Here is a 13,943-nt window from a genome sequence, read left to right as displayed (position 1 = left end):
TACTAAAGGAATATTTAGATAACTGTTTGTGCAGTAATGCAGCCAGGATCCCTAATTTCAGGCCTTTCTGTAACTATCGTCATTAGCAGCACCCGGCCAGGACCATCCCTGGAAGGACGAAAGTATCTTATCAGAGATACCTCTGTACTCTCTAAGAACAGACTTAAGCACCCAGACTACCTGTTTGAGAAGGCCTGGCAGATGTACTAATTAAGCTTAACTTTCTCCCTTTCCCAAGTCTTATCTCTAGTTTTAGATCTACCTTTAACTATTAACTCAGAACTAAAGTGTTTCTACTTACAGGTCCATCAAGCTGACTCAGGCTGCCCAGCCACCGGGTGTATTACTCCCCTGCCCTGCCAGAAAACCTCAGTAGCCAAGATAGCTTGGACAGATAAGGGGCTAAAGGAAAATAAGACAGTTTTATTTTCACTTGTCACTGATAGACTCCTAACACTTTAACTAACCACTTCTAAGAATATAGTTGAGCACATAAAATCCCCCTTGCTCAGATATTAACCGAATTTAGCCCTCAGTTGATTCTATTCCCCATTAGTAACCTCCCTTTTGGGTTGCAGATGATGGCTAGCAGTTACTGCTCTTTTGTGTGGGTCTTATTGGCCCTCCTTTTGACCCTGAGGGAATTCAGGCCTGGTGACCTTGCTTTAACCAGAGCATTGCTATTGCATGGGTATATAACTGCAAACCTCAGAGACTTGAGAGGAAGAGACGGAGAAGAAAAAAGAGAATGGAAGAACTAGATGGGTAAGAACTGGAGGGGAATGAACTGAGATGGGGAAGAACTAGATTGAAGGGTTAGAAGAGAATAATAGAGGAATGAGATGGAAGATGAGGAAGAGCCAGATGGGGAAGAACAAGATGAGAGAGAAGGAAATGGGAGAGGAGATGGGAAAGAACTGGATGGATGAGAACCTAGACGGGGCAGAACTAAGATAAGAGAATTAAGATAGAACTTAGAGGACAGCAGATAAATGTAGACAGAAATCAAGCAAGAAAGGAGCTAGGCATGAGAGCAGAACTGAAGCTGTGTAGAAAGAATTTTATCCCAGAGGAATAAAGTAGACGGACAAAGAGCTCGGTGTACTTAGATTCTTTTCCCGAAAATAATTCACGCTGTTCGTAGCTTCTCTTCTGAGTCCCTGGGAAGAAGGTTACTAAGGCTGGATCATAATTCACTACAAGTGAGGAGAAAGGATCTCAAGATGAAGAAATGCATTATTATTGAAGAAGAAAAATGAGGAAGAAGGTGTTCCTTAGGAAGGGGAAATTCACAGAGATGATGACATCATCCTGAGATCAGGTCCCTGGCATACAGAGGAGTCCCTGCAGAAAAGAATGTATACTTGTTATAGGAAAGATGCAGTTTTACTATATTTGCCTGATCATTTCAATTAGGATTTACTAGCCTGTAAAATTGTGCATCCCTTTCCAATTGTAAAGTTCCCTAATAAAGTATTTGAAATACTAATTTGTTTCCTTTTGTTTGTTTTTTGAGACAGGGTTTCTCTGTGTAGCCCTGGATGTCCAGGAACTCGCCTCAAACTCAGAGGTCTGCCTATCTCTTCCTCCCCAGTGCTGGGTGCAAAGGTGTGCGCCACCACTGCTTGACTGAAATTTTAATTTTTCTAATTAAAGCTCATTGTAATATCTGTTTTAAGCCCATACTTAAAAGATGATCACTTAACCATCACAGTTGAGAAGATAGGGTGTCAAAAAAAAAAAAAAAAAAAGCTGGGCAGTGGTAGCGCATTCCTTTAATGCCAGAGCCAGGACTTTAATTTAATTCCTTTAAACTCAGAGCCAGAGCCAGGCGGAGTTCTGTGAGTTCAAGGCCAGCCTGGTCTACAGAGCGAGAGCAAGGACAGGCACCAAAACTACACAGAGAAACCCTGTCTTTAAAAAAACAACAAAAGATGTTCACAAAAAAAAACCCAAACACCAAAAACAAACAAACAAACAAACAAACCAAACCCCCACTAACAGGACAGGAAGCAACCCCTCTTCCCATCTAGCCCTGCTAAACTTGTCCTAACATCCCTCCTTCTCACCTTCCTTAAGGCCCCACCTAAGCCTGATGTACCCAGAACCCTGCCCCTCCTCTTTCTAACTCCACCTGGTTCACTCATCCCTTGAAGGAGCCTGACCCCAACCTGGGCTAGACCTCGGTATTCCGATGAGTCTGTAAAAGGGTTGCATTTTATTATCGTTGCAAAGTGCTTCGGTCCCACGTTGAGTATGAGACACGGACAGGAAAGATTCTTGCATCCTGATCACAACAGTATTTACAGCACCTTGAATGACAGACATCTAGACCTCAGAAGGTCCAGGTACTTGGTGAGTTTTTTCAGGAAGTCCTCTTTTAGGATGGGAAGACAGAGACATCTACACTGTCTCCATCAAAGAATCTGGGGTAGAATCCTCAGTGATGTACCCCTGAAGTTCCGTGGTGCTTGCCTGGCTCCTGAGGAAGGCAGTCAGTTCCGCTCCAGCAGCTCAGCAAAGTGGGCAAGTCCAGTGGATGGAAAGTGGTCAGCAGTAGCAAGAGCAGCAGTAAAAAGACCCCAACAGCCACCGGTGGGGTCCAAACCCTGGCTCAACTGCTGGTTGACCGCCCTCCCCACAGAACCAGACCTAGGCCAGGCCGCCATCCGGCTCCGCCTGGCCTAGCAGATCCTCTGCGAGACTGGTGAGCTCGTTCTCCTCCAGCGCCTCCACCAGGCGCTGCAGCGTGGCACGGCGGCCCTCGGCTTGCATGAAGCGGCGCAGAAGCTGGAAGGCCTGCTCATATAGCCCATCTCGCTCATACTCATAGGCCAGCGAGTCGAGAGCAGGATCCCTCAGTGCTCGACAGCTACGCTGCAGCGAGCGCCCCACCCTGCGCCATTTGAGGCCCACTGAGCGAGCGAACGTCTGCTGGTCTTGCAGAGTCAGTGGCCGGTTCACTGCCGAGAAAATGAGGAGACGTGGGTGAGCATCGGTTTCCCTAGAGCCAGCACCCTCCCGCGCCTGCTTGCGGATCCCTGGGCCCAGCCATGCTCCAGCCCAGATCAACCAACCTATTGGTGACCCCGCTTCTGCTGGTGAACCTCACCTATGGGCTGACCATGGAACAGAAAAGTTTGGCAGGCCGCCGGCAGTGGCTTCTCCTTGGCCGGAGAGGGAACCAGGGACTTAGAAGCGGCTGAGTCAACCTGTATGGTTCCACCCTGGCCAGTGCAGTCGCACGTCAGCTTGCCCAGCTCCTTCTCCAGTTCCACGAGTTCCTCGTCCCGGAGCCGGTCCGGCTGCGCAAAAGGGTGCACAGTAAGTGCTGCTTTGGGCCGCAAATCCCCGCCCATCCCATCCTAACTCCAGATGGCAGCACCTTCTGGGCTAAGATGTAATTCAAACAGCGCTCCTCGTCGGTCAGCCAAGTGTCCAGCTGCTCTGCGCCAGCATGCAACTCCAATTGCAGCCGCACGGCTTCCAGGGCAAGTGCGGAGGCCATGCACCTCTGCAGCGCGGCGCGCAGCGCCCCCTCGCGGTAGGCTTGAAGGAAACGGCCGCACAGCAGGCGCCCGCAGAAACGCAATTGCACGATGAGCTGCGGGTCGCTGCAATGGATCTTGAGTATCTGCAGTACGTCAGGGCTGTCCGCACTCTCTACAGAGGCGAGCAGTCAGGCCACCTGCTGTCCCCAAACAGGACTTCTCTCCAAGCAGCCAGAGCAGGAGGCTAAGCCTATAGTCAGACCATTCTCCCGACCCCAACCAGCTACAGCTTCCTGTGGTCTCTGCCCTGAGAAGGGGATGGGGAACAGAAAGGATAGGTACTGGGGAAGGATTGGGCAAAGAGTATTGCAGTGAGAGGGGAAAAGGAGACAGCAAAGTGCAATTAGTAGCAAAGAGTGAACTGGTTGCTCAGAAGTGGGAATGGATGTACAGCAAGGTGACATTAGAAAAGAAGCATGTATATCTAGATAGACACAGACAAGCGCACAAATGTCTACACTCAAGGACATACGAGCAGTAAGCAAAGGTTGCGGACCTCACACAGCCGGGCAGAAGGGTGGGCGGAGCCAGCAGCGGGGTCCTCCCTCTCTCCTCATACCTCTTCCAACCCCATACCAAAATAACCTTTTCCTTCAAGGTGTCTGAGCCGAAACCCACAGAGGCAAAGACGTGGGGCCCCAAACCCAGTCCCACTCACAACGTCCCACAGTGTTTGTCCTCCGCCTGTCCAGCCACACACCTGACAGTGCAGTCTGCAGGGCCTGGTATATGGCCACCTTTTTCTGGGGATCTGTGTAGGCTTCAGACAGGACCACCTTGTCCATCGAAGACTCCAAAAACAGGTATGCGCTGCCTACCCACTCTTCATGCCCATTCTGCCCAGCTGCCATCTCGCCTCCTAGAAATGCAAACAATTTGTCTCCAGACTTGGAAACAAATATCCAGTCTCACGTGGCCTAGCTGGCCTTCCAGAGAAGTCCCAACTCTTGGCTCTGCCCACAGTCTGGCCCAGTCCGACCCAGACTTGAACCCGGGATTGTCCCTCCACCACTTGTGACAAGAAGTCTAGGGTCACAGTAACAGAATAACGGAAGTGGGCCCTGCAGTGGGCCCCAGGCCAGTATGTCCCTCTTACCAAGGCTGACAAAAGACATCTTCCTTCTGGATCGTGCCCATGCTTCGAGATCAACCAGGTTCATGTCTTAGCTTTGCCTTCAGCTTAACAGTAAGTTCCCAAAACCCTTTCAGGTGCAAAGTACCACTATGTTCCCACTATACCTGGCTTCACTTAATTTTCACTGCCTAGATCCAAGTTTGGATGTGAAAAGCAAGGCTGACCAGTCTACACATCCCACTCACCATTCATCAGAAGCCAGTCAAGACTCAATATAGGGCTCAAACAAGACTAAAGAAACTCAACTCTGCCGGGCTGTGGAGGTGCACACCTTTAATCCCAGCACTCGGGAGGCAGAGCCAGGTGGATCTCTGAGTTCGAGGCCAGTCTGGGCTACAGAGTGAGATCCAGGACAGGCACCAAAGCTACACAGAGAAACCCTGTCTCAAAAAAACCAGAAAAAGAAAAAGAAAGAAACTCAACTCTGCATCCCTGAGTGGACCACTAAGGAAGTGGCATTAATTTCCCTACCCTTGGGGTTGAATTGGAGGGAAGGAATAGGTCTCTTTGGCTACTGTTTAGAAAGAACCTATCTGAGGGAAGGAGAGAGCCTACATGGAAAGAAACATGGCCAAACGATGAGAACATGCACTTTTTTCTTTTCCTTTTTCTTTCTTTCTTTTTTATTTTTTATTTTTCTTTTCTTTTGAGACAGGGTCCCTCTGCATAGCCCTGCCTGGCCTGGAACTCACCATGCACATGAGATTGACCTCCACCTCACAGAGATCTGCCTGCCTCTGCCTCCCAAGTGCTGGAATTAAAGGCGTGCGCCACCATGTCTGGCAGGACACACACTCTCATTTTTTTATTGTTCTGCCTGCTTGTATGCCTGCATGCACATCTGGTGCTCATAAAGACCAGACAAGGGTATCAATTTCCTGGGATGGATGGTTGTGAGCCATTGTGTGGGTGCTGGGCATCTAACTGGGTCCTCTGGAAGAGCAGCCAGTGCTCTTAACTGTTGAGCTATATATTGCATCTCAGAACATGCAAGGTTTTTTTTTAAGATTTTTTTTCCTCTTTTTTTTTAGCTGAGGATCAAACCCAAGGCCTTGCGCTGGCTAGGCAAGCGCTCTACCACTGAGCTAAATCCCCAGCCCCAAGATTTATTTATTTTTATGTGCATTGGTGTTTTGCCTTCGTGCATGTCTGTGTGAGGGTGTCAGGTCCCCTGGAACTGGAGTTACAATCAGTTGCGAGCTGCCATGTGGGTGCTGGGAATTGAACCAGGGTCCTCACAGTGCTCTTAACCCCTGAGCCATCTCTCCAGCCTCCAGGACATACACTCTTGTTTTTGTTTTGTTTTGTTTGTTTTTCAAGACAGGGTTTCTCTGTATAGCCCTAGCTGTCCTGGATCTCACTCTGTAGACCAGGCTGACCTCAACTCACTGAGATCCGCCTGCCTCTGCCTCCTGAGTGCTGCGTTTAAAGACGTGTGCTACCACCACCTGGCAGATCATACACTCTTAACCATAGATCCACATCCTGACTGCTCAGTTATGTAAGCTAAATCATTCTACTTTGTTATAAGTCCCTTGTTTTCTTCAGGTGTTCCTAAACAGATTCCCTAATTGTCAAGAGAGACAGAGCCCCTTGGTGCTATGATATCTTCCATCCATCACCTGTCAGAATCCTGCTTCTAAACCTCTACTGAGGGTCAAGGTTAAGAAAGCCCCTGAGAGCCAGGAGGATCTCTGTGAGTTCGAGGCCAGCCTGGTCTACAGAGTGAGATCCAGGACAGGCACCAAAACTACACAGAGAAACCCTGTCTCAAAAAAAAAAAAAACAAAAACAACAACAACAAAAGCCCCTGGGCAAGGTGTCACACAAACCTTACCAAGAGAAATGGTAAGTTGGCAATTTAGGGGACACAGTTTTTGAAACCCCCCCTTCATCAGTCTCTTCATAGAAAACATACTAATACATGTATGTTTGCTAAAACAGCCTGAAAGTTACTGTTTATCTCTGGGCAGGTGGCGGTTGATTTCAGTTTTCTTTGTATTTAACAATATCTTCTATTTTGTATATAATAGACATATTTCTTTAGTATTAAGAGAAAAGAGGTGGGGCATAGTGGGACATGCCTTTAATCCAGCATTCAGGAGGCAGAGGCCAGCCTGGTCTACATAGTGAGTCCCTGGCTCAATAAGCAAAAAAAAAGGCCGGAATAAATAGTTCGGTGATAAAGTGCTTGCCCAACGTGTGCAAGGAGGAGGAGGAGGAGGAGGAGGAGGAGGAGGAGGAGGAGGAGGAGGAGGAGGAGGAGAAAAGACCTTGTTATGATGGTACCAGCACTCAGGGGCCAGAGGCAGGAAGATCAGGAGGTTGAAGCCAGCCTGTACTACAAAGCAAGACCCCAGTCTCTTCCATACTTGGGATTGAACCCTGGGCCATGTGTATGCAGCCAAATTCTCAGCCACCAAGCCACACCCCAGTGCATAAAGGTCTTTCTTAAAAAGTAATGAAGGATGCCCTGACAGTGGTGGCACACGCCTTTAATCCCAGCACTCAGGAGGCAGAGGCAGGGAAATTTCTTAGTTCGAGGTCAGTCTGGTCTACAGAGAGAGATTCAGGGCAGCCAGGGTTACACAGAGAAACCCTATCTCACACACATACACACACACACACACACACACACACACACACGCGCGCGCGCGCGCGCGCGCGCGCGCATAAAAGAAAAAAAAGAAATCCTTACCAGGAGTCCTTCCACGAATGTCTACCACCCACTGAGAGGCTTCTAGGCTGGGTCCTAGGACACCAATACTAACTTAGTAACAAATGTCCCCATTAACGCATAACAGTCCCCAGGCAAACCCACTTCTGGCTGGGTGGACAAGCATAGCACCCCACTCGAGAACTGAAAGTTTGAGATTCCCATACCATTAGGGCACGCCCCTGCTTGGCTGCGCTGTACGCCACCTGGCAGAGGGAGGTTCCCAGACTCCCCACTACCCCGCCTTCAAGCTAGGGGTTCACACATGCCAGGGCTCAGGCAGAAAGGGGGCTCTCAGAACCATTCCGGGCCAGCCCTGAAGCCAGATCCTCTTGCCTGCAGGGCCCTGACACCCATTTCGTTCACACCGACTTAGTTAGGACAAGAAACCAAGGAAGGTGGAGGTCCGAAGACCCTCGCGCCTCCCACCGAAGCAGTCCAACAGGCTCCCACCACTAACTAGCCAGCAACTGCGTGTCACCCCGGCGCGGTGCCCACCCTCGGGAGCCAGATCGCTCTCTGCTCCGGTTGCACCAAGGGAGCCCACCCATTCTCCGCACTAACCTGGCGGCCACACACTGGCCCCGCTCCGCTGCGCGCGGCTTCCGGGTGTGCGCGGAGACGCAGGGGCGGCGCCCCAGTTCAAGCCGCCGGGTCAGCCCGCGCGTCCCGCCTTCTCCGCTCGGGGCCTCTCCTTCCTGCCCCGCTGTCCTCCGTGGCCAGTCCCCTGCCTCCGGGCAAAGCCCACCTAGTCCGCTGAGCAGGTAAGAAAACGACACCCAAGGTTAGATGGCAGGACGAACTGCCCACTAGTCATGACTTCAGCAGCTTGAGGTTTTGGAGGCCGAAGGGGTCCAGAGTGAGAGCTGCCAAACTTAATTCAGTTCTTGGGGTTCAATCAGAGGGTGTTTCCTGGAGATGAGAATTTTTCTGGCGCCCCCTAGGAATCTAGTTCGGTGATCTAATCTCTGCTACTCTTTAGCACTTAAAATGGGGGACCGTGATTCCAGAACAAGCCTGGCTCCGGGTATCTGAAACTCTAGAGTATACTTGGAACAAATTCCACGAGAAACCATACGCTTGGAAGACATGGGGAAATTAAATGGCAAGTGGTATGAACATTTACAAAAACCTCCAGCACCTTGAAACAAAACTGTCAGCTTCAAAAAGAACTCACAGCTTCCAACAACCCCATCCTCCTTCTAAAAGCTGAGCTCTAGAGTGGGTCTGTGGAGTTCCAGCCAAACCTTAATTAGCTCGCGAGAACCAGGGCTACGCAAGGATCAGGGTCCTAACTTGCACAACAACCCCTCAAGGTGCCAGAGCAGTCCGGCTCCAAAGCTGCAAGCTTTTTTCCATAGGTCTGTCACAGAAAGCATGCGGGAAGTCAGTTCCTGGGGGTGGAGACAGCACGAAGGAGCCTCATTTCCTGTTGGCTAGTGATCTCAAATATATGTATATACATATATATACATATATACATATATATGTATGTATATATGTATATTTCACTAAGATACACGCCTGATAAACCCAGCAGTCACTTTCTAGTGGAAGGTGGGGACAGGATTCCTCAACTCAAAACCGATGGAGTCAAGTAAAGTTTGTTGAACTAATGAGAAAGTAGTTTAAAGAACCGTTGAGAGCCAGGTTTGGCGGCACATACCCTTAGTCACAACACTCCAAAGCAGAGGCAAGTGGATCTCTGTGAGTTCAAGGCCAGCCTGGTCTACATAGTGAGTTCCAGGCCAGCCAAGGCTTTTTGAAAAAGAGGAAAAGGAGGAAGAAGAGGAGGAGGAGGAGGAGGAGGAGGAGGAGGAGGAGGAGGAGGAGGAGGAGGAGGAGGAGGAGGAGGTGGAGGAGGAGGTGGTGGTGCTGGGGGTGCTGGGGGTGCTGGGGGTGCTGGGGGTGCTGGTGGTGCTGGTGGTGCTGGTTGGAGAGATGGCTCAGAGGTTAAGAACACTGGTTGCTCTTCCAGAGGTCCTGAGTTCAATTCTCAGCAACCACACAGTGGCTCACAACCATCAGTAGTGAGATATGGTGCCCTCTTCTGGCCTGCAGGTATACACCAGGCAAAACACTGTATACATAAGTAAATAAATCTTTAAAAAATAAAAATGAAAGAAGGGGCCGGGCGGTGGTGACCTACGCCTTTAATCCCAGCTCTTGGGAGGCAGAGCCCAGGGGAATCTCTGTGAGTTCGAGGCCAGCCTGGTCTACGAGTGAGATCCAGGACAGGCACCAAAGCACCAAAGCTACACAGAGAAACCCTGCCTCGAAAAACCAAAAAGAAAAAGAAAAAAAGAAAGAAAGAAAACCAAACCACTGAGGCTGGAGTATCTCAACTTCAACACCAGGCAGGCTACACAGCAGAGGTGAGAAAGAAAAAAAAAGAAGAGAGGAGAGAGGGGAAAGAAGTGTGTGTGTGTGTGTGTGTGTGTGTGTGTGTGTGTGTGTGTGGCACAACCACTGAGCTACACCCTTAACCCTTTGGGAAAATTAATAACATTCTGAACAGAAACCTCTGCGTTTTCTTTTCTTTTTTGTTTTGTTTGTTTGTTTGTTTGTTTGAGACAGGATTTTTCTGTGTAAAGGTCCTGGCTGTTCTGGAACTCACTCTGTAGACCAGGCTGGCCTTGAACTCAGAGGCCTTGAACACCTGCCTCTGCCTCCTGAGTGCTAAGATTAAAGGCCTGCACCATGCCCAGCTAGCATTTTCTTTTTTTTTCTTTCTTTCTTTTTTTTTTTTTCCCCAGGGCTGAGGACCGAACGCAGGGCCTTGCGCTTGCTAGGCAAGCACTCTACCACTGAGCTAAGTCCCCAACCCTGCATTTTCTTTTTTTAATTAACTAATTTATTTAATGTGTATTGTTTGCATGTCTGTCTATGTAACATGAGTGGGCAGTGCCGTGGAGCCCAGAAGAGGGTATTAGACCTCCTAGAACTGCAGTTACAAAATCCCCACCTTCGATGAGGGCAATGAATGCTCTTAATTGATGAGCCATCTCTTCAGTCTTTTCGTTTTTTTGGGTTTTTTGTTTTGTTTGTTTTGTTTTGTTTGTTTTGTTTTTCGAGACAGGGTTTCTCTGTATAGCTTTTGGTGCCTGTCCTGGAACTCACTCTGTAGCCCAGGCTGGCCTCAAACTCACAGAGATCCGCCTGGCTCTGCCTCCCGAGTGCTGGGATTACAGGCGTGCGCCACCACCGCCCAGATCTCTTCTGCCTTTAAATGATTAAAAACATCATTTTTAGATTTGCATTTTTATGTGTATGGGTGTTGGTCTGCATGTATGTATGGGTGTGTGCGCCTGGTGCCCACAGAAGCTAGGAGAGGTGTCACATCCCTGGAACTGGAGTTAAGGACAGTTGTGAGCCACCATGTGGGTGCTGGGGCTAAGCCTGGATCCTCTGCAAGAGCAGCCAGCCCTCTTTGCTGCTAAGCCATCTCCCCAGGCCCATCCTGTTGTTGTTTAAATCCATCATTTATTTATTTATTTATTCATGTGTATATATGTATGGAAATGCTCCATCCAGGGTGGACATGCATGCCAGTGGAGGTCAGAGGTCAACTTACAGAAGTCACTTCTTTCTGCCACTGATTCCCAGGGATAGAACTCAGGTCATCAGTGTTGAGGGCAAGTGCCTTTATCTGCTGAGCCATCTCACAGGCTGGGATCTCTACATTTTCTGCAAATTTTGGATAGCATCTCCCAGGCTATTGGCACCTCCCAAGCGTTGGCAGTTCCGAAATCCTTCGGCCTTTCTGAGTCCAGGGCTCCCTCCTTCGCTCTAGGCCCAGTTGCTGGGAGCAGCAGACCCCTTCCCCCCAGCCACACCATGGTGGAGCCCGTAGAAAAACTGCCAGAGGAAGTGTTGGCACTCATCTTCCGTGAACTGCCTCTCAGGGACCGTGCTGTGGCTGCCAGAGTCTGCAAGGCCTGGGCTGTGGCCGCCACCAGCAGTGCTGTGTGGCATGACACCAGCATCAGGTGAGTTGCTTCCTGCCGACCACTGGTCTTCAGACTTGACAACAAACAAACTCATTGGCTGCCTACTATATACCAATTAGTACTGGGTAGTTTTGTTTTGTTTTTTTGAGTACCGGGGATTGAACCTAGGGTCTCACGCTTGCTAGGCAAGGATTCTACCACTAAGCTCTGACCCCAACCCCCAAGGAGTGTTCTAAGTGCCTAACATAAATTAGCTCATATAATCCTCATAAGAAGCCCCTGTAGCAGGTAGATAGTATTTCCTTTGCATAGGCAGGAAACTGAGACGTAATCACTTGGGCCTGGAGGCTTCATCCAGCAACTAAGTGACAGAGGCAGAATTTGAACCTGGCAGTCTGGAGGCCCTGCTCCACTTCCACAGACTAATGAGCAAGCCTAGTTCCTTAAATAAAAAAAAAAACATTGGTTTTTCACAGGGCTGGGGGCCGGGTGGGTGTTCAACCTGAGGCAGAAGCCTCTGAAGACTTCTAAAAGAATAGAGCCAGGCAGTGGTAGCGCAGGCCTTTAATCCCAGCACTTGGGAGGCAGAGAGGCCAGCATGGGTCTATAGAACATGTTCCAAGATAGGCTCCAAAACTACAGAGAAACCCCGTCTTGAAAAAAAATCAAAATAAGTGGGCTGGAGAGATGGCTCAGAGGTTAAGAGCACTAGCTGTTCTTCCAGAGGTCCTGAGTTCAATTCCCAGCACCCACATGGTGGCTCACAACCATCTGTAATGAGATCTGGTGCCTTCTTCTGGCACACAGTCATAAATGCAGGCAGAACACTATATACATAATAAATAAAGTTCAGGGGGGAAAAAGAAAAAGACCTTAAAATCAAAATAAACAAACAAACAAATAAATAAACAAAATGGAAGTTCCCATTACAGAAAATAGGGAGGGCCGGTGGAACCCAAAGTGAGGGGCACATAGAGATGGCTCCTCAGTTAAGAGCACTAGCTGCTTTTCCAGAAGACCTGGATTTGATTCCCAGCTCCCACACAGCCGTCATAACCGGCTGTAATTCCAGTCCTAGAGGATCCAACGACGTCTTCTGGCCTCCTCAAACACCAGGCACACCTGTGGTGCACAGACATACATGCAAGCAAAACAACTATACACAAAAAAAAAATCAATACATTAATTTTTTTTTGAAAAAAGTTTCTCCCCCTATTCATGGTGATACCGCTAATTCCTTTCTGTGTCGCTCTAACACAAGTTGTGACTGTGAGCTGGAAGACTTGTTGCCACCATATCTGTCCGCCTGCCTGGACCATATTCACAACCTAAGGCTGGAATATGAGCCATCAAAGAAGCCCAGCCGCCGAGCGGCCACTGCGCTACTGACTGCTCTGGCAGGCCGAGCCCCCGGACTTCGAGGCCTAAGCTTGGAATGCCGCGGAGAGAAGCCACTTTTCGATGCCGGCAGCGACATCCTGAGCGCTGTGCATGCAGTCTGCAGAACCGTTCACCAACTGCACCTTCTCGACCTGCGCCGCTTGCCCTACACACTGGACGACTCGCTGGTGCTTCAGGCTGCACGTGACTGTCCCGAGCTCCGGAGTCTTTTCCTGGACAACCATGCACTGGTGGACAATGTGCAGCCCAGCTCTGTGCTCAAGCTTTTGGAGGCCTGCCCGCACCTGCGCGCCCTTGGACTGCATCTGGCCAGTCTGTCGCGTGCCGCGCTGGAACTGCTGGCTGCGCCACATCGCGCCCCTTTTGCACTCCTGGCACTGCGGTGCGCGTGCCCCGAAGATGCTCGTGCGCCCCTTCTGCCTGATGAAGCCTGGGCGACATTGAGTTGCCGCCACCCTGGGCTGGAGGTGGAGCTGGAACTGGAGCCCGCGCTTCCAGACGAGGCCGTAATGCGCGTCCTGCAACCAGCCGTACCAGTGGCTGTGCTGCGTCTCAACCTCTCGGGTGACACGGTAGGGCCAGTGCGCTTCGCAGCGCGCCACTACGCCGAAACTTTGCGCGCCCTCGAGGTGCGCGCGTCCGCTTCCACCGAGCTGCACACCGCTCTGGAGGAGCTGGCGGCGCGCTGCGCGGGCTTGAGGGAGATACACTGCTTCTGCGTGGTGAGACCCTCGGTACTGGACGCCTTCCGCGCGCACTGTCCGCGCCTGCGCAGCTACACGCTCAAACTAAAGCGTGAACCGCATCCCTGGCGGCCCACGCTGGTGCGGTGATTGGGCAATCTCACCACTCCAGGACCGCGCGGACCGAAGCCACTGAAAGGCCTGAGCAAGTTGCGCAGGCACTCCCCAGCGGCTAGCCCTGTCCTTAGGTAGTCCGTTGACTAAGATGCTTCTCCGGAATTGTGGCCTATGAGGACATCCAGACCAGATCCAGGCTCCATAGATTCACGGGGCCTTCTCAACCTCTGTGTCTCTGCCCATTCTAGGCTCTCCCTCCCCTCTGTCCACTCTGCGCCAGCTCCGAGGCTCCGAGGCCCAGAGCTGAGGGAGGGCAGGTACAAATACAAGCCAAAAGTCAAGGGTGAGTGTGAAGTAAATAAATCCTTTAGTATTCTTGCGTCCTGTGAT

At 50.4% G+C, this 13,943-nt stretch overlaps 2 protein-coding genes across 3 annotated transcripts; one reads left to right on the top strand and one right to left on the bottom strand.

Moving 5' to 3' along the window:
- Positions 1 to 2,198: 2,198 nt before the first annotated feature.
- Positions 2,199 to 11,092, bottom strand: Tradd (TNFRSF1A associated via death domain). Of its 2 annotated transcripts, XM_052729148.1 has the most exons (7): positions 10,977 to 11,092; positions 7,967 to 8,158; positions 7,385 to 7,438; positions 4,252 to 4,410; positions 3,386 to 3,663; positions 3,113 to 3,305; positions 2,199 to 2,963 (listed from the first exon to the last, which is right to left on the bottom strand). In XM_052729148.1, exons 4-7 carry the CDS (start codon positions 4,400 to 4,402, stop codon positions 2,653 to 2,655), a joined length of 933 nt encoding a protein of 310 aa, XP_052585108.1. In that variant the 5' UTR covers positions 4,403 to 4,410; positions 7,385 to 7,438; positions 7,967 to 8,158; positions 10,977 to 11,092; the 3' UTR covers positions 2,199 to 2,652. The 2 variants fall into 2 exon arrangements, with proteins under 2 accessions (XP_052585108.1, XP_052585109.1); XM_052729149.1 differs by lacking the exon at positions 7,385 to 7,438.
- Positions 8,053 to 13,662, top strand: Fbxl8 (F-box and leucine rich repeat protein 8). Its single transcript, XM_052729145.1, has 3 exons — positions 8,053 to 8,166; positions 11,196 to 11,391; positions 12,614 to 13,662. The coding sequence occupies exons 2-3, from the start codon at positions 11,240 to 11,242 to the stop codon at positions 13,584 to 13,586; spliced, it is 1,125 nt and encodes a 374-aa protein (XP_052585105.1). The 5' UTR covers positions 8,053 to 8,166; positions 11,196 to 11,239; the 3' UTR covers positions 13,587 to 13,662.
- The last annotated feature ends 281 nt before the right edge of the window (positions 13,663 to 13,943 follow it).

The sequence above is a fragment of the Peromyscus californicus genome, unplaced genomic scaffold (genome assembly GCF_007827085.1).
Source record: "Peromyscus californicus insignis strain IS unplaced genomic scaffold, ASM782708v3 Scaffold_8__1_contigs__length_139910024, whole genome shotgun sequence".
NCBI lineage: Eukaryota > Metazoa > Chordata > Mammalia > Rodentia > Cricetidae > Peromyscus > Peromyscus californicus.
This window is presented reverse-complemented; position numbering and strand designations above follow the sequence as displayed.